At 45.5% G+C, this 20436-nt stretch overlaps 1 protein-coding gene across 2 annotated transcripts; it reads right to left on the reverse strand.

The window, feature by feature from the left end:
* Window positions 1-36: 36 nt before the first annotated feature.
* On the reverse strand, window positions 37-20345 carry PMF1 (polyamine modulated factor 1). 2 transcript variants are annotated; one of them, XM_024574195.3, is made up of 5 exons: window positions 20155-20345; window positions 3391-3496; window positions 2356-2456; window positions 841-975; window positions 37-523 (listed from the first exon to the last, which is right to left on the reverse strand). In XM_024574195.3, the coding sequence occupies exons 1-5, from the start codon at window positions 20313-20315 to the stop codon at window positions 484-486; spliced, it is 543 nt and encodes a 180-aa protein (XP_024429963.2). In that variant the 5' UTR covers window positions 20316-20345; the 3' UTR covers window positions 37-483. The 2 variants fall into 2 exon arrangements, with proteins under 2 accessions (XP_024429963.2, XP_024429954.2); XM_024574186.3 differs by having other exon boundaries at window positions 841-1036.
* Between the last annotated feature and the right edge of the window lie 91 nt (window positions 20346-20436).

A 20436-nucleotide genomic window follows, 5' to 3' on the forward strand; every position in this document is an offset into this window, starting at 1 on the left:
CACGAGTGCCCCAGGCAGAGGAAGCAACCTCACAGATTACAGTGTAGTGGAGGAAGTTTATTTACGGATGTGGAGAGAACATGGCAATCAGTGGAGATTGAAAACAGATTCCTCAAGCCAGGTCCTAAAGAGGGCTCAGGCACAGGCAGGGGTGTGTGGGGTGGGTGGAGGTAGGTACTGGCCAGAACCGAAAGAAGAGAAGGCATGGTGACTGATTCCCAGGTGGGGCCTGGCCAAGAATCCTCAGGTTATAAGGAAACAGAGAGGAATCTGAAGGGGGTGTGTGTGTGTGTGTGTGTGACCTCAAAGGAGTCCCAAGGCACAGTGGCAGTGGGGACTGCTCAGACATTGTCCCCCAGCAAATTCCATCACTGCTTAGGGGTGGGGCAACATTTCAGCTGTTCTCAGGGGCAGCTTGCCACAGGATGACCTTGACCACCTTCTGCTCCTGGGCCTGGCCATCTTCCCCTTACTCAGACTCCCTCAGCACGGCCACCAGTTCCTTCTGTCCTCGGTGTAGAGCCTGCCATCAGTGGGAGAGAAGAGACACATTCGGAGAGGAGAAAATCCAAACCCTTTCTATCTACTGTCCTTGCCCCCAGGCCAGGGTTCCCCCAGAACGGTATGGGTCTGTGGCTCACGTCGCAGACTCAGAAGGGCACGTGCAGAAGTCCCCCCACCCCACTTAGCAGGTGCTTATGGCAGGCTGGGTTCCTTGGCAAACTAGGCTGGGCTTTTCCAGAGTAGGACCCATCTCCAATAAGGGCCCCAAAGGGTCCCCCTCATCCTCTGACCTCTCTCGGTCTGTTTGCTCAGCTGTGGCAGGGCCAAGGCACTCACCTGCCAGGCCTGCCACTGGGCCTGGCCCTGCAGCTGCAGCTCCTCCACCTGCCTGCGCCCGGCCAGGACAGCATCTGCCAGCTGCCTGTTCTCAGCCTCCTGTTTCTGCACACGGCGCCGCAGGGCGTCCCGCTGCTGTAGGAAGTAGGGCACCAAGGTGCTGCACAGGTCTTTCTCTGGTATCCCACTAGGGCGCCTGGAGGGCGGCAGGGAGCACGGGATGGGAGGCGGAGGATGGTGTGGGGTGAGGGCTCTATTTGCAACTCCAATCAGTGATATTCCCATCTCCAATCTCAAGTTGGACTGGCTTTCAAGGTCTCTCCTTGGGTCCCTCTCACCTCCTAAGACCCAACTGCATGGCTTGTGCTCCTGATAAAAACGCTAACCTCCTGTCCCTCAGCTTCAGTGCCCAGGAATCCACCTCCCCACTCTCACTCTGCCAGTAGCCTCACCTTCCTGGCCGTACTCACACTGTCCTCCTCCCGTCCACATACACTCCCCGTCTCTAACACTCCAGGACTAGAGGTGACTTTTCAGCTTTTGCGTCTGTCCTATTGATGAGCTGGAGAGGTGTGGGGGTGGTGGTGGCAGAGGAGTCCTCCCTGAAGGAGTGGCTGCCTGAGAGTGGGCCCAGACCTGAGGAGGCCCTGGTATGAGCTAACACGGAAGTATAAGGAAAGACAGGTCTGGGGAGGCAAGATTATAGGGGCTTCTGAGTGTCCAGAGAGGAGATGGGTCAGTTCTGATAGGCACTGGGGTGGAAGCCACTGTAGGTTCTTTTAAAATTTCTTTTTCACTTTAAAAACTTAATTCTTTTAAGTATTAAGGTCACAAAGCATTAAAAAAAGAATGGAAAGCACAAAAAAGGTTTTTATTCCCTCTGGCCTAGCTTCCTACTCAGGCAGGAGAGGGTGGCAGGAGCTCAGGCCACTTGTGGTCTTGGTGGCCTCAACTCTCCTCTTGTCTCAGGGCCTCTTCTCTGTCCTGCACAGGGTACTCCAGGAGGCAGGAGGCAGGGCTACCCACTGAAATGCCAGCTCCAGGGGGAGCAGGTCTTCTGTGTCTTGTTCACTGTTAACTCTCGGGCATCTAAAACAGTACTGGGTATAGTCCGTGCTCCCTAAATATTTGTTGAATGAAAGAATGAATATAAACCAGATGTCTGGGCCAGCCTAATGGACATAAGACTCCAAGCATACTATTCTGCCTCCTCCTCCTCCCCTCCTCTTTCCCCCACAGGCTAGATGAATCCTGAAACCTGCCAGGAAGGTTTCTCTTGGCCCGTCACAAACCCAGGACAACACGCACCTGCCCCAGCACTCTCTCCCCCCAAAGACGGCTATGCGTTTCACTGTTTTGGGTTGCTATCTGGTGCCTGCCCTTTCCACCTGTCCCTGTCACAGGGTCCTCTCCGTGAGCCCAGAGTCTCATGCATATGGGTCTCTCACAAAAGCTCCTTCAAGATCCTAAAATGCTTCCTGTTCCTCCGTGAGCCCTCCTGTGGCCCTTTCTCACCAGGCAGGCTCCTTTCGGTCTTTGCCTTCCTCCACAATTGTATCCAAAGCATTCAAGACAGCCTCCAGGTTCCCCTCTGCTTTGATGTCAGAGATCTCCTCCTGAAGAGGAAAGAGGGGAGAGCTATAATGATACTAGGCAAGCCTATAGTGGAAATATGCTAAATTGCTAACAGTACTTAGTAAGATTTGGGCTAAATTCTATTGTGTCTTTACACAAACATTCCAGTTTCTCTACATGTGACTTTTACATGAAGAAAATAAAGGATAAAATGGGAGACATTTAAAAGAGCCTACAGTGCCCTGACGAGTGTGACTCAGCTGGTTAGTTATCATCCAGCAAAGCGAAAGGTCGCCAGTTCGATTCCCAGTTAGGGTGCATACAAAAGGCAACTAATCGATGTTTCTCTCACATCAATATTTCTATCCCTCTCTTCCTCCCTCCCCTCCCCTCTGTAAAGATAGATAAAATCTTAAAAAAAAAAAAAAAGAAAAAGAGCTTGAAGCAATCAAAAATAAAATATTTTCCAAAAGAGCCTGCAGCAAGCCTTTCCTTCTGCCCATCATCCGAGCCCAGAGGCTTTGCTGTTACCCCCACAGCCTTGCTGGTACCACACTTGGGTGCTTAGGGGGCCCATCCTGAAGTGTAACAGCAGCGCAGTTTAATTCTCAATGGAGATCATGAAGGGAATACTATCTTTTTCTGTATTCCCTCTAGCACAGTTCCGATAGATTCTACAATCTGTTAATTCCTCCCCTCTGGGCCAAGCACTGCACCGGGTGCTGAAAATACAGAGGAGTAAGACCCAGATGTGCCCTCGATGAACTCATAGGTCTGGTGGGCAGACAACGTATAAACACAAAATTACAATACAGAACAAGGGGCATTTAAGACAGCCACGTTGTTGAAGGGAGGGACAATTGCCACCGCAGCCTGGCACACAAAGGACAGTTATAGGGCCTGAGGATAGAAGGGGGTGACGGCATGGAGACAGGACCCAAGCCAACAGTACCTGCTGGGCTTCTTGCCACTCACCCGGACAGATGTCTGCAACTGAGTTATAAACTTGTCATAGATTCGCTGTGTCATCTCAGGTTGCAGCTGGTAAAAGCACTTGTAACAGTCAGTGAATCTCTGGTAGCTGATGGGAAGGAGAGAAGGCAAAGGTGGGGGGGGGGGTTCAATCACATGGCCAGTCATCAGTCATCAACTTTTGCTTGGGCACCCCTGCCCGTCATCACAGGACTCCAGGCCTTGTCTTCATCGCCCTGGTCAGAAACAGTGCCATCTGTAATGCCCGTCAGTCACTGCTGATGGCTCACCCTCGCTGGTCTTCACCAGTCTCCCCGCTTCCCCTCGGCAGAGTCCCAGCTGAGTTCAGGCGTTTCCCCCTAAGGGTGTCACAATTAGTCCTGCCACATTTTGTGGTTCCTATAACTTCACTGAGCATCAGATCACCAGGAGGGCTTTTTAAACCTCCGGTTGCTGGGCCTCACCCCAACGGTGTCTAACAAGCTCCCCAGTGATGCCTATTTTGCTGGGCTGGGCTGGGTACCATACCGTGAGAACCTTGGTCATTCCAGCCCCCTTTTAAGGCTGGGTTAGGACAGGGCATGTGGCCTCTGTGAGAACTTCCCTCGTTCCCAAAGAGCAACACAGGAAGGAACTGATGCCTTCCCATAGGACGGGACTACGTCCAGGTGAGGCCAAGTCCTCACAACCGTGGGGGGTCTGGCCGAGGGCAGAGTTTATCCCTAAGGAGGATAAGCAGAAAGAGGGAAGACCTGGGGTCTCTGAAGATACTGTCAAACTGCTGAAAACAGCACCTGAAGCCATCCTATCTTGGGGCTTCCTGTTAGTGAAGAAATGGATTTCTCTTATGGTTCAAGTCATTTAAAATAGGTCTCTGTTCCTGGCAGCTGAGAGCACCTCACTGATACATCCCTTGGATCCAAAGGCACCCAGGACACTCCCAGTGGCTGTTCCTCTTGGACAAAGAAATCAAGTGAGTTAGATGGATTCCCCCATCCATCTTCTCCCTTCTCTCCACTCTCTCAGGACTTTGACTGAGTGCCCGCTGGGTGCTGGTCACCCACCAGGCACTAGGCCGTGTCGCCCCTGGAGCTTCCATCCCCCCTAGGGCTGTCCAACCTTTTGGTGTCTCTGGGCCACAATGGAAGAAGAGTTGTCTTGGGCTACACATTAAATACACAACACTAACGAAGACTGATGAGCCAAAAAAAAAAAAGCGGGGGGGGGGTTGAGTAAACTGACGATTTTGTGTTGGGCCGCATTCATGGCCATCCTGGGCCACATGTGGCCCACGGGTTGGACACCCCTGCGAGAGATGGCAGCAAACAACGAAAGCCACACTTGAATGTGGTGGTGACCACTTGTGGAGACTGCCTCTGGGATTGCAGGACTGAGTGTATCATGGGGATCATCTTGATATGTTGGGGACACAGTGAAGACCTCTCTGATGAGGCAATGTTCAAGTGACCTGCAGAAAGGGGGAGTCCTCGAAGGCACCGAAGCTTACGGCTATGCTTTGCCGGGATCTGGACACTGCCCAGCAGTGTGCAGCAGGCTGGCAGACCACCGGACAAACGGGGCTAGGTACCTGGAGCCCAGTGCGTAGCCCCCACTTTCTTCCCCACACAGGGAGTTACTGCTGGGTCTTCCCTTTCCCGTGGCTCTCTAAGGCCTCCCCACCCTACACAAAAATTCCGTCCCCATAACAATGTGTTCTGAAACAGGTGAAGAGTAAGAGCAGTAATGGGCTGGATGGAGTCAGCTCACAGCAGCTTGCCAGAAATAATCGTTACATTTTCAGGAAATCTGTGAGCCAGTTGTTAAATACAACAATTATTGAAAGTTAAATTTTATAAACTTACAATAAATTACATTAAAAACAAAGGTACTACTAAACTAGTCAAAACATACAGCTTCCTACTTATTCTGACACATTTTGCTCTGCCCTTGGGGTTGTTGGCGCCTGCCGTCTGACGGAAGGGTGTGCTGCTGTCCTTCTTCTCAGCTCTGCGCACAGCCACACTGTGTGCCTACGGTCAGGAGTGCTCACACCTCAGACACTGACAAACACGGGAAGCCGGGGCTTTATCATGAGAGCTGGTGGTAAGCGTCCAGTAGCACACCTCTGGGGAAAGGTGACACATCTCTCACCTTTCCGGCAATACGCATTCGATGTTAGCACCCGTTGGACAGTAACCTAGTCACAAAAGGACAATACAAAGACCAGATGACGGTCAGAGTCCCAGACGCCCTGTTGTTTTGCTGCCGGCCCCACCAGCCACGCGGTCTGCGGCTACACGGAGGATGTGGGGGGACACATGACGCCTGGCCAAGCGGGGCTGGAATCGAAACCAGGTAATTGTGGCTGGAAACGGGTTTGGCTGGGACACGGGAGATCCTGCTCCTCCTCCCAGCCCACTCGGCAGGCCCAGGGTCTGAGCTGGACACATGTCTCCTCAGTCCAGGCAGCGAGCGGTAGAGAGGGCCCAGGGCAGGCGAGGCAAGTTCTGCACCCCAGTGCTGCTCATCAACTCTTCTAGTGCCCCTTTGGGGTCTGAGAATTCTGTGAAAGTGAAAGACCCCGGAAACATGCACATTCATGTACGATGGGGAATGCCACTGCAAACACTAAGAGGGAAGGCAGCCAAACTGGAGGCCAGCGCCGGTAAGGAAAGTGATTCCTCTCCTTTTCCAGCTTTACTGAGATGTCACTGACATTCAGCACTGTAAGTTTAAGGTGTACAGCATAATGATCGGACTTACATGTATTAAGAAATGATTACCACAGTAAGTTTAGCTAACTCCCATCGTCTTTTGTAAATACAAAAAAAGAAAAAAGAAAAAAAGTTTGTGTTATTGGGAAGGATGAGAACTCTTAGGATCTAATTTTAATAGCTTTCAAATACACCACACAGCAGTGTTAACCAAAGTCATCCCGCCGGGAATCACATCCCTTCAACTTATTTATCTTATAACTGGAAGCTTGTACATTTGACCACCTTCATTCAATTTCCCCTCCTCCCAGCCCCACAGCAATTCCTTTTTTGAGAGCCAATTCAGACTTGGGAATGGTTTGAATGCCCCTGTGAACTTCCTGGAAGAATATAATCAGGGAAGCACAGAAAAAGTGAAGCGTTTTAGAAAACATTCACGACCATCCACCCCCACCCCAGAACTGCTCATCTATCCTCTCATGTAACCTGCAATAGCCTTGTGAATAGGGATGCCATCTACAACGTCACTGTCATCTCCAGGGTTTCCAGAACAGTGTTGGATGCAGAACAGCACACAAAACATGCTGTAGACCAGGCGACTGGGACTGAGGTGAGGCCTGGGCTGCATGGCCTCAGGCCGGTCCCACTCCCGGCCATCTCCCTTACCCTGGACCCCCAGTACACCAAGGCCTGAGTTACTTGGGTAGAGGAATACTCCCCCAAGAGCATCCTCAGAGGACTATCTGCCAAGCACCCCTTCGTCCTCTGCTGGAATAGTCTTCCAGACTTGGCCTTCCAGGAGTACATAAGGGGTCACCCAGCTAGGCACTGGGGAAGTACACTGGCTCTGAGGTCAGACTGCCTGGGTTCAAACCCTACCTCTACCACTCATCAGTTGAATGACCTTGGACAACTTCTTTACCTCTGTAAGCTTCAGTTCCTCTTTGTCAAATGGGGTAACAACTGTCTATAACTCATGAAATTACTATGAGGATTAAATGGGGCTACCTATATAAATACAGTTCACAGCATATTGAAATGCTCCATGTTAGCCACAGTTACTATTACTAGTCTTAACAGAACAGTACCCACCTGTAGGAAGAACAGACTAGCCCCCAATAGAGAGAAAAGATGAAATTGTGTTCCATCCCTAAAAATGCTACATTTGCCCTGGCTGGTGTGGCTCAGTGGACTGAATGCCAGCCTACAGACTGAAAGGTTGTCAGTTTGATTCCCGGTCAGGGCACATGCCTGGGTTGCAGGCCTGGTCCCCAGTTAGGGGTGTGTGAGAGGCAACCCGATCAATGCATCTCTCATGCATTGATGTTTCTCTCCCTCTCTTTCTCCCTTCCCCCTCTCTAAAAGTAAGTAAATAAAATTAAAATGCTACATTTATCATCAATGAAAGTAACTTTTAAAAACTGCATTTATCGAGTTTCAAAACAGAAATGATTACGTTAACTGAATTTTTAACTATTTTTCCTCTTAATTAATTATGCAATATTTGAGATGGCTTCATTGTTTTTAAACTCACTTTACCAGCATTTCATTTACTGTACTTAAAAGCTCATTATAAAGTGAGTTTTTATATACGTTTAACTTTAAATTTAAAATAATTTATTGATTTAAGAGAGAAACATCAATATGAGAAAGAAATATTGATTGATTGCCTCCCATATGCACCTCACCTGGGGATTGAACCCTGCAACTTAGGTATGTGCCCTGACTGGGAATCAAACCTGCAACCTTTCAGTGTGTGGGAGGATGGACACTCCAACCAACTGAGCCACATGGGCTAGGGCTAAGTTTAACTTTTCTTTTTTTTAAGATTTTATTTCTTTACTTTTTAGACAGAGGGGAAGGAAGGGAAAAAGAGAGAGAAACATTAATGTGAAAAATACATCAATTGGTTGCCTCTCACACACCCCCAACTGGGGACCAGGCTGGCAACCCAGGCATGTGCCCTGACTGGGAATCGAACCAGCAACCTTTCAGATAGCAGGCCAGTGCTCAATCCACTGAGCCACACCAGCAGGGCTAACTTTTTAAAATTTTACTTCAAAATATTTAAGCCCAGAATCAAGTCCTGGTGATGTGGCAGTCTGTCAGTTTACATACACAAACAGACTGTGCAAAGAATGGAAAGATGAGAGGCACAGACAGGTAAACGTGCGATTTGGCAGTAGTTTGGCTAGGGAGCCCCAGCTTGCCTTCCTCTGCCACAGTAACTTGCTTGTTGCCCAACTGAAGGCCTATTTCACAGACTGTCCACCAGAGGGCAGGCAGGGACTGGCACTTCAGTGAGATCAAGACTAGCTGGGGATGGAGAAGACAGGGATCCTTGTGAAAGAAATTGATGCTCTCTGCCCCTCACCCACCACCCAAACCCTGCCCTTTTCATTAAGAAATGTTTCTCTGGTCTTCTTCCAGCTCTTCTTCTCATTCTGTGTACACTAGGCAGCCCCAGGACTGAGAAAGGGGGGAAAAAAAGAAATAGAAATGTCTCTTGATGAAAATAAGAGGTCAGTGATTTATGATGAAGACTGTATTAAAAAATGTCTTTTAGCCCTGGCTGGTGTGGCTCACTGGATTGAGCACTGGCCTGCTAACCAAAGGGGCACTGGTTCAATTCCCAGTCAGGGCACATGCCTGGGCTGAGCCCCAGATTCCCAGTTAGGGGCATGCCAGAGGCAACCACACATTGATGTTTCTCTCTCTTTCTCTCTCCCTTCCCCTCTAAAAATAAATACAATATTTTTAAAAAGGTCTTTTAAAAATTAATCTCAATTATGTCTTCAGGTTATTAAGGCTCTTGGGCTAATTTAAGCTTCTTTGGAAACTGCTAGAAACTTATTGAGACTTTGAAATTGGGATACTTTTTCTGAAAAAGAAAGAAGAAAAAAACTTTGGATTTGATAAATATTAGCATAGAGATAAAAATACAATCACAAGCTCTGGCTGGTGTGGCTCAGTGGATTGAGCACCGGCCTGTGAACCAAAGGGTCACTGGTTTGATTCCCAGTCAGGGCACATGCCTGGGTTGCAGGACAGGTCCCCAGTAGGGGTCGTGTGAAAGGCAACCACACGTTGATGTTTCTCTCCCTCTCTTTCTCCATCTCTAAAAATAAATAAAATCTTTTAAAAAATACCATCATGATAACTATATTCACTTATTCATTTGACAAACACTGAGCACTGACCTAGCTCAGTGGTACAAACCCAAGTACAATTCCTGCCTTCAAAGGGGGTTGGTACAGTTTGCAAGGAAAGCATCAATTACCAGAAAATGAGGATGGAATACCATGGGGGGCCTAGCTGGGGGCTCAGGAAAGACTCCCTGGAGAAAGAAACATCGGAAATGTAAGAGAGAAGTAGGAGTCAGCTGGAGGACAGGAGAGGTCCAGGCTGCATAGCTGAAGAGTGGTGTGCATATGCACGCCCATGTGTAAAGATGTACAAACAGGAAATGACTATCAACCCTGTGGTAGAACCAGGCACTATTCTAATGACTCTACATAGAGGAACTCATTTAATCCTCACAATTACAAGGTAGGTTCTACTATCATCATTCCCATTTTCAGAAGAGAAAGCTGAGGCAGAGAAAAGCTTGCCCAAGGCCACACAGCTGAGGGATAGATGGTGGAGCCATCTGGCTCTGGGTCAGGCACTCTAGGCCTCCATGGCACATAGCCCGTGGGTTGGCGAGGCAAGCAGGGAAGGGCCAGACACAGAGGCTGGACTGGGTCGTGACGAAAGGAGCTAGAAGGGTTTTAAGCAGGAATGGAACTTTCGAGAGCTCCCTCAGGCTGCTGTGTGAAAATGGACTCAAGAGGCACAGCTGAGAAGATGGCAGACTCATGCAAAGCAGAAACAGTGGGGGCAGAGACCGGGGTATGGGATGGACTGGAAACATGAAGAACAGAATCAGTTTGATGGGGCTGAAGCCGCAAACCACAGTCTGATGAGTCATACCCACACTTCAGAAACAAATCACTGTCAGCTGCACACATCAGCAGCAGACTCAAAAAGGGTGAGATATTGTATTTCTGAGGCATTTATCCAGAATATTTTATATATTAAACCACTCTCTCTTTCCTGTAAAGAACTGTTTCCTGTGAACACCAATAGTGTTTTGCCGCTGGTTTAAAACTACCAACCAGTTCATGTACAAACAGTTAGTTCTCTTTCCTCTGTTGCTGTTAGATGTAGGCTTTAAGCAGCTTATTATACAAATCATACTCTGCACAGCACATTCCAGGCTGGAATTCTGGACCAGGACAGGTATGGACAAAGTCTGGCATCCAAGAACCTAAGAACTGTCAATCACCTCTGGCTCCCTGAGCCCCATAAACTGACACCACCTGAGGCACAGCTGCTGGGGGGCTGTGGGTACCTATAGCAGACCTATCTTTCCTCTAAACAGTGCTAACTGGTCTGCAGCTAGGGCCCCGCCAATACCACCTCTGACCAACAGCCTCTTTTGGAGGGCCCTGATCTGTAACAAAACACAGAAAGAGGAGAGCCTCACTGCTTGCTTTAGCTAAAAAGAATGGTGGTTTCTCAGAAGGTCCAGGAGGCTGTGAGAGCAGAAAGGATCCCTTCACTTTCAAAGGACAAGGCAGAGGTCACAAATGGTAAGCTCCATCAGGGCCACATTTCTAAGTCCTGAAGCCTGAGAGGACAGATGCCAGGATCTTTGCCTCAGCTGGTCCAACTGCAAGAAGAAGCCCCAATGGAAGGCACAGGGTCTGTGGGATCTGAGAGCTCAGTGAGGTCGATTATCGCTGTCAAGCCGAGGTGCATCATATATTTGTCCTCCTAGTCAAGCTACAATGTATGTGAAAAATAGACTAAGTTCTGGGGAAAGTCAGTCTGGGGTTTAGAATACCCCTTCAGATCACTGACATGTGAATAAACTAGCTTTTACTATTTAGAGACTTCTGCCCTGGGTATAAGTATTTGGCCTTTGAGATTGAGGACTTTTAACTAGCTGTTGGAGTCATTTTCACTGACAGAGTACAGGTGGCAGGGAAACAGAACTGGCTTGGATTATGAGACTCATGGGTTCACTGAGGGCCCAGCTGAAGCCCAAGACCATGACTTTGTGGAAGCACCATTTTCCACCACAGGTGAGACTCAGCAGCGCTGCTCAGCAAGCTGGGTGTAGGGACAGAGGAGTACAGACAGAACACTGAACTTGGGGTTTTGCCAGTGGTTGCAAGGATGAGGTAGCCAAGGAGCTAAGAAACAGAAGTGTGGCTGCCTTGCAACTCCAACGGAACCTGCTCAAACAGATGTCTTGATTCCTAACCCCAGACCTGTCTCTCCCTAAACACTCGGTGGGCATGGTTTCTTCCCCATCTCAGTAGATGGCACCATCCCCCACCCAATCAGCATCATGAAGAGTTGGCATCCTCCTGGAGTTCCCCTTTCCCTCATCTTCCCCTCCAAACCATCCTACCTCCAATCGGCTCACATCCGCCCACATCTCCCTGCTGCACCATGTCTCTTACCTGGGCCTCTGTGGCCCCACCACGGGGTTAGTACCCCAGGCACAAAACTTTTGGCTGACCAGCTTTTCAAGGACAAACAAAACTTTAGACTTACAACAATTAAATGGCTTTAAAAATAAAAGCTCAAATTGAATAATTATTACTGTAAATGAATATACAAATATAAAATGTAAAATGTCAATGCAATTTTAATATTAGATAAAAATTATATTTAATATGAGATATGGATGTTTTTCTCTCCATAACCTAATTTTAAAATTTGCCATTATAACATGATCATTTTTCCATGTGCCAGTATTAGTCAAAATGGAATTTTTAGGAATTTTAAATACCTACATAATATTTTATTAGATAAAGTTGTTATACTTATGTAACCACCATTCCTCAAACATTGAACATTTTAGGTGGTTTTCAATCATTTTCTACTGTGATACCTTTTGTACAAGAACTTTTTATTCTGATGTAATTAGAGATTATATGAAGTGGCAAAGAACTATACTCTCCCCAGTTTTAACATCTTATACGAGTAGAGTACAACATCAAACCAAGAAACTGACTTTGGCGTAGCCCAGGATCATTCAGATTTCAACAGTCACACAGACACGCGTGTGCGCGCGCACCTTTGCAATTTTACGGTGTGTGACCGCGCACGACCACCACTTCAGTCAAGACACTGGGTGCTCTCCAAATGTATTTGACGTGATGTGTGCTGGGGTCTCACAAAAATCAGAGTCTAGAGCCTAGGAAGACCTTAGATAGTCTGGTCAACAATCTATTCTCTGCACAGCAGAGTACTTTTTAGAGACCTGTCCCTGTATTCAGTGCACTGCAAATACATAAAGGTTTTTAAGCAAGTAGAGAGGGCCATTTATCCAACATTATAAAACAATGGCTTTCCATTTCTCTTAGAATAATAAATTCCCTTGCTCCTAAGAAAAATAATAACCCCTACATATTTAATGCAACACAGATAGACTATGAAAAGAAATAAATATAAGCAACTATGATCAGAGATTTTAAAATAGAAATGGATGACGCAATCGAGATTTTAAAAATGAGCCCTGGCCCAGGGGGCGCTCAGTCAGTTGGAGCATTGTTCTCGGTTAGGGCACATACTAGGGTGCAGGTTTGATGCTTGGTCCTGCATGTAAGGGAGGCAACTCATCCATGTTTCTCTCTCACATCAATGTTTCTTTCTCTAAATCAGTAAACATATCCTTGAGTGAGGATTAAGCAAATAATAAAATAAAAATGAGGATTTAAAAAATTTCAGTAATATTTAAAAGTTCAAACTAAGAAGTAAGTACAGAATTTTACACTCAAGAAACAGAAATTGCAGCCCTGACTGGTGTAGCTCAGTCGTTGGGCATCATCCTGCAAAGCCAAAGGTCACCAGCTTGATTCACGGTTAGGGCACATGCCTAGACTGTGGGTTCGGTCCCCAGTTGGGGCGCATATGAGAGGCACCCTATTGATGTTTCTCTCCCTCTCTTTCTTCCTCCCTTCCCCTCTATAAACAAAATTAAAAAAAAAATTTTTTAACTCTGGCTGGTGTGGCTCAGTGGATTGAGTGCCAGCCTGCAAACTGAAAGGTCACTGGTTCAATTCCCAGTCAGGGCACATACCTGGGTTGTGGGCCAGGTCCTGAATTAGAGGCATGCAAGAGGCAACCAACTGATGTATCTCTCGCACATCAATGTTTCCCTCCCTCTCTTTCTCCTTCCCTTCCCCTATCTCTAAAAATAAATAAATAAAATCTTTTAAAAAGCCCATTATCTAGCTATGCACAGTAGGAAACTGATAACATACTTGGGTTCTGTAACAATAGAGCTTTAAAAATAATTTTTAAAAAAGAAACAGCAACTACATTCTTTTCAAGTACATATGTAACATTCACAAACATTGCCCATATTCTTACACTATAGTGTCAAACTGCAAAATTCCAAAAAAAATCAACATCATACAGACTGTGTTATCTGACCATAAGGCAATAAAATTAGAAATCACAACAAAAGGATCAATTTTTAAAAATTACATGTCTAGAAAAAAATAACATACTACTAAATAACCATTGAGTTAAAGAGAAAATCATAAGGAAAATTACAAAGTACATAAAATTAAGTGACTACATTCACATGTAAAAGAATGAAGTTGGACCCCTTTTTCTTTTCTTTTTTTAATTTTTATTTATTGATTTTTTTTTAGAGAGAGAGAGGAAGGGAGAGAGAAAGAGAAACATCAATTTGTTGTTCCACTTATTTATGCACTCATTGGTTGATTACTCTATGTGCCCTGACCAGGGGACTGAACCCACAATCTTGGCATGTTGGGATGATGCTCCAACCAAATGAGCCACCCAGCCAGCACTGGACCCTTTTTCCATACTATATACAAAAACTAACTCAAAATGAATCAAACACCTAAATGTAAGAGCTAAAACTATAACACTCATATTAGAAAACACAGGTTTAAATCTTAGTGACTTTGAATTAGATGAGTTCTTAGATACAACACTAAAAGCACAAGCAACCAAAGAAAAAATTCTTTGCAATTTTTATCTAAATAATAAAATCTAATTTGGACTTCTCAAAATTAAAACTCTTACAAGTTAACAATAAAGACAAATAAGCCAATTAAAAATGAGCCAAGTATTTGAATACACATTTCTCCAAAGAAGATAAACAAATGGTCAATGAGCATATGAAATATGCTCTGCATCATTAGTCATTAGGAAAATGTAAGTACGAGCCACTGTGAGACACCACTTTATACCCAGTAGGATGGCTATGGACTATAATAAAAAAAAAGACAAGCCCTGACCAGTATGGCTCAGTTGGTTGGACATCGTCGCTCAAAGCAAATAGTTGCTGATTAGATTCCCAGTCAAGGCACATGTCTAGGTCACAGGTTCGGTCCTGTTCCCCAGTCAGGGTACACGAGACAATTGATTTTTTTTTTCCTCTCTCACATCATCTTTCTCTCCCTCTCTTTTTCCTTCCACTCAAAAAAAAGACAGACTAGCTCTGAGGAGTGTGGCTCAGCTGGATGGACCATTGTCCCATAGCCAAAGGGTTGCAGGTTCGATTCCCACTCAGGGCACATGCCTAGGTTGCAGTTCAATGGCGGTTCCGAGTGTGTACGATCCCCAGTCTGGGCACATACAGGAGGCACCAATAGATGCTTCTCTCTTGCATCAATGTTTCTCTCTCTCCCTTCCTCTCTCTCTGAAAGCAATGAAAAATGTCCTCAGGTGAGGATAAAAAAAATTTTTTAACAAATAAAAATAAAAAAGAAAGATTAAAAAAATAAAAGACAGACAATAACAAGTGTTGGTGAGGATATGGACAAATCAGAACCATCATAAACTGCTGATGGGACTGTAAAATGGTATAGCTGCTTTAGAAAACAGTTTGGATATTCCTCAAAGAATTAAACACAATTTCACTCATAGGTATATCCCCAAGAGCACTGAAAGCACTGGTTCACAGAGTTCATAGCAGCATTATTATAAAGACAAAAAAGTGAAAACAACCCCAAAAATCTATCTAATGATGAATGGATAAAAATGTGGTATTATCCATACAATGGAAAATTACTCAATTACAGAAAACAGTGAAGTACTGATCCATGCTAAAACATGGATGAACCATGAAATAATCATTATGCCAAGTATAAGAAGCTAGGTAGATAATACCACATATTGTATGGTTCCATTTATATGAAGTATCCAGAAGAGACAAATCCATAGAGACAGAAAATAGATTAGGGGTTACTACCAACTGGGAGATGGGGGTGAGGAATGTCCAGTGACTGCCAGTGAATACAAGATTTCCTTCTGGGGTGATGACAATGTTCTGGAATTAGGTAGTGGTGATGGGTGCACAACTCTGTGAACATACTAATTATGTGCTTTAAAGGGTGAATTTTGTAATATATAAATTATGTCTCAATGAAAAAACTAAAATGACACCCTGGCTGGTGTGGCTCAGTGGATTGAGCCTTGGCCTATGAATTGAAAGGTCACTGGTTTGATTCCCAGTCAGGGCACATGCCTGGATTGCCGGGCAGGTGCCCAGTTAAGGGAGTGCAAGAGGCAACGCGTCGATGTTTCTCTCACACATCGATGTTTTTCTCCCTTTCTCTCTCCCTCCCTTCTCTCCAACAATAAATAAATAAAATCCAAAAGAATTTTTTTAAAAAGATAACATACTATATGATTTCACTTAATAAAGTTAAAAAAAACAGGCAAAACTAATCCATGGAAACAGAAGTCAGGAAAATGGTTGCCCTTTCACCTCAAGGTAAAGCGGGAATGGAGCACATGAGTATCTCGTAGGGCTCTGATTCTTGATTGGCGTGCTGGTTTCATGGGTGTGCTCATTTTGTAAAATGTTATCAAGCTGAGCACCTATGATTTGGGTACTTTGAGGGAGGTTAAACTTTAATAATACTGGAGCAAGATTGCTAGATACAAAATAATCTTACAAAAATCAATAATTTCTCTAAGTCATCAGCAACTAATTTTAAAAGAAAATAGAAAATAAGAGCATTCACAATAGTAACAAAACTATAAAGTATTAGGCAGTACCTAATAGAGAATGCAAGAGTTCTCTAAAGACCTTTGGAACTTCATTGTACATTGCAGAGACAGCCAGTTCTCCCAAACTGATCTATAAATGCTTTACAATCCCAACCAAAATAGCAGCTGAATGTTTTGAGGAATGAGAAAAATTCACTTTAAAGTTTACAAGGAAAAATCAAGGTTTACAGGGAAAAATCTTTAAAGAGAAGGGGATTTATTTGTACCAAACTTAAGGTTTCCTATGAAGGCCTGGTGTTAGGAACCCATATGCATAGGCACAAAGCTGGCCAATACATCGGTGGTGCAGAAGAGAAGCCGAGGGGCACACTAGGCAAAGGGATTTGCCGTATGATAAGGGGGCTCCATAAAGCAGTGAGGATGAATGAACTGTTTAGTTGACAATGACTGGGAAAACAAGAAAAATGAAACTGGCTAAGATCACCACTTTCACCTTAATCCAAGATGAAAGATTTTAAGTAGAGAGTAAAATGATAAAACAGCTAACAGAAGAAACCATTGGAGACTGCTTTTTGTGACCTAGGTGTGAGCACAGCCTCTATAAACAAGACCCCCAAAGCACAAAACCATAGCGGGGGAAATGTAATCACATGAAAATTAAGAGTTTAAAAAATAGGTTAGGCTGTACTTAACAATTTATCATGACTGCGGGTTGCTGAGTTAGTCTGGAGGCTGAGAAAGGAGAGTCATAAAGATCCAAACAGCCTGTGGAAGGTGTCCACTGGGATTACTGCATTTCTCTGCTTTATTCTCCTGGGGTAAACTGCAAAGTAATATAATCTGTTGTTTTTTTATTTGATTGAAGATTTCTGTTCCTGCCCTGGCTGGTGTGGCTCAGTGGATTAAGCACGGGCCCACAAACCAAGGGATCGCCAGTTCAATTCCCAGTCAGGGCACATGCCTAGGTGGTGGGCCAGGTCCCCAGTTGGGGGCATGCGAGAAGCAACCACACATTGATGTTTCTCTCCCTCACTTTCTCCCTCCCTTCCCCTCTCTCTAAAAATGAATAAATAAAATATTTAAAAAAAGATTTCTGTTTCTCAAAGGGCATTATAGACAAAGTTAGCAATTAACAGACAAAGATATCTTTGGTCTAAAACTGATAGATCGATTTCTACACTCTACCAGGAACTGCATCAAATCAAGATAAAACCCTCCAATTAAAAAAATGGCTCTGAAAAAACCACCCTGGAGGAAATGAGTAGGCAGTTTGCAGAAGAGGAAGCCAAATAACAAACAGGTATATGAGGAAATGCTCAAATCTATGAGGAAATCAATAACATGCAAACACAAACAATAATGAGATACCCCTTTCACAACTTCAGAATAGCAAATACTAGAATGGTGGACACCCAGTGATGGTGAGGCTGTAGGAGATAGGAACAGCTTTTCTGGAAAGCAATCTGACAGAACCCTTAGGCCCAGTGATCCCTCCCATTATAGACTCAGAAATTCTAGCACTACTCCAGGAGGGGATGTACAAGGACGTTCACCCTGACAAAATCTGTGGAGGCAGGAGTTGGAGGCAAGAAGGTGTCCATGAAAGACAATGGGTAAGAGCTGGACGCTTACATGAAATGACAAGCAGCTCTGAACCACATGCACTTGCCAGACACGGTGAGATCTTTTTAAAAAAAACGGTGTTGACGCGACAGTGCCTCTTAAACTAGATGTGTGTTCAGTGTGCGTTACATAATTTGTGGTCCCTTTACTCAACATGCCTAGTTCAACTTTTTCCTCCAATCAATCACATCCTGGGATCCAATATATAAATCCAATATTGCATGTCTAGTGCATAACTATTCTAAAGGATCTTATTTAGTGTACTTATGTATCAGAATAGTGTACACTGACATATAATGTAAAAAAAAGTCTACATGTTAACCATGCAGCCAACTATCCAAGTGTCATACCAACTAAAACACCAAATAAACCTTGAACAGTGAAAAAAAAGGTGTTGAGTGAAAAAAGATATGTAATACAATTATCATTTATATAAACTCAAAACACACACAAAACATGTTTTACAAGAAAACAAACATATTAAAACGTCACTTCCTTGTACTCACACTAACCCAGACCCCTCTCCTATTCCTTTCCATTCCTTTACCTTGATTTCTTGTCCTTTTTTAAAAAAAAATTTAAAGATTTTATTTATTTTTTAGAGAGAGGGGAAGGGAGGGAAAAAGAGAGGGAGAGAAACATCAATATGCAAGAGAAACACCTATCCACTGCCTCTCGCACACCCCAAACCGGGGACCCAGCCCGCAACCCAGCCATGTGGCCTAACTGGGAATCAAACCAGCAACCCTTTGGTTCGTTCGAGGCCAACGCTTGATCCACTGAGTCACACTGGTCAGGGCTACTTTTCTTTATGGCACCAGAATGTCTACTCCATGAGAACAGTACCTTCCAGTCTTGATCACTGTTGTATCTCCAGCTCCTAGAACAGAGTCTGGGACATTGTAGATGGTTGATAAATATTTGTACCTGAATAAATGAATAAATGGTGGACTAGAGCCAACAGAAAGCAGGGCCTATGGGGAGGGGCAAGGAGGGCAAGGATGAGTAGGGGAAAATCAACCAATCAAAGAAGGGATGTATAATAGTGTGTCATGAATGGTCCATAAAAATAATTACAATTATTTTATCAAATTCATTACTACGGAAATTAGACCCCGCATGATAAGGCTGGCACCTGGCTGTCCAGCTTCCTCTGATTTTACTCTCTGCTCACTATGTTGTAGCCAAGCAGACCTCCCTCTGCCAGTTCCTAGAATGTGCTCACTGGGTCTGCGCCTTTGCACAAGCTGTACACTTTGCCTATACGCTTTTTTTCTAGTTCTTTCTCTCATTCTTCAAGTTTCAGCTTAATATCACTTCCTCAGAGTGAGCTCTCCTAATCATCCTAGCTGGTGTTTTCCTTTCCTCCAAACTGCTCTTACCACATCACCTCTTCATTTTCTTACCGAGCTGTTATTATTTTGTTTACTGAACGTCTCTACCCATTGAATATAAGCTCCAAGGTGGCGGCTCCATCTGCTTGGTCTTATCTCCAGCACCTGACACAGTGCCTGGCGAAGCAGGTATTCAAATAATTGCTGTGCGAATCAATGAGAGAAGAGATAATCATAACGCCTCTGCCGGAAAGGAGGGAGGGAGGAAGACTGGGAGAGAATGGGAGTCCCGATGCGGTCAAAGAACAGGTGTGGGGACAGACGGGGCTGGAGGGAAAACAAGCTGTGGTCAAAGCCCTTGAAGTTCTGGGAACAGTGTTTCAGCATTAACATTCTGGGTGGTGGGATCATGGGCAAAACTCTTCCTTTAGAGTGTCCAATACTGTTCCAAAACTGTCCACGTAACATAAAAATCAGAAGTGTTTCTATGGTAATGCACTAAGCCCTCGCAACCACCCAGTGAAGGCATTATTATTCCCAAACTAACTAAAATCTAATGCTTTCTTTGCGGCAGGCACTGCCTAAACGCCTTTCCTGCATCTACTCATTTAGATCCCAAAAAGACCCTTTGAGAAAGACCCTGTTGTTGCCGCTTCACTGGCCCGGGGCGAGGCGCAGACCGGTTAAGGCCTGCTCACACTGCGCTGAGCCCGATTCCAACCGCGATCTAACCCCAAAGCCCCGCGTCTCCCCTCCCCACCACCTGAACCTCCTCTCAGCACCAGACTCGCTGGAGGACGCAGTAACCGGTCGCTCCGTTTGCTCCGTAACCTGCGTGAGCACGCGTCACTTGACGCGCCGGCTGAGGAACGGACAGTGGCCGATTAGACTGTCAGTCAATACCGCCTCGCACCCCGGCACCCACGTGACGGGCCTTTTTACCGTTTTACCACCACGGTATCGCGGGATTTACACTGACGGACTAAACTCCGTCCTCTTGGCAACTGCGAGATGTGTTCTCGTCCCCGCTCCCTCCGCCGTACCTCCCGACGGCGACTAGCTTCTGGAGAAAAGTATCCACTGTGGTGTCGAGGAGCTTCAGCCTGGAAATGGTAGTGCCGTGGGGCACGGATTCGGCAGACGACCCATCAGGCCCTTTTTCCTCACAGCTGCTGTCTACGCTGGCAGTGCTTGCTTCAGCCATGTTGAGGTCGAACCGCCAAATCTAACAGGCCCGGCTGCCCCACCCACCGAGGCCTCCGATTGGCCGCTCTCGGCACGGCTGCCTCCGATTGGAAGCAGCTGACTGTCTCTCACCGAGCTGC

The sequence above is a fragment of the Desmodus rotundus genome, chromosome 12 (assembly GCF_022682495.2).
Source record: "Desmodus rotundus isolate HL8 chromosome 12, HLdesRot8A.1, whole genome shotgun sequence".
Classification (NCBI taxonomy): Eukaryota; Metazoa; Chordata; class Mammalia; order Chiroptera; family Phyllostomidae; genus Desmodus; species Desmodus rotundus.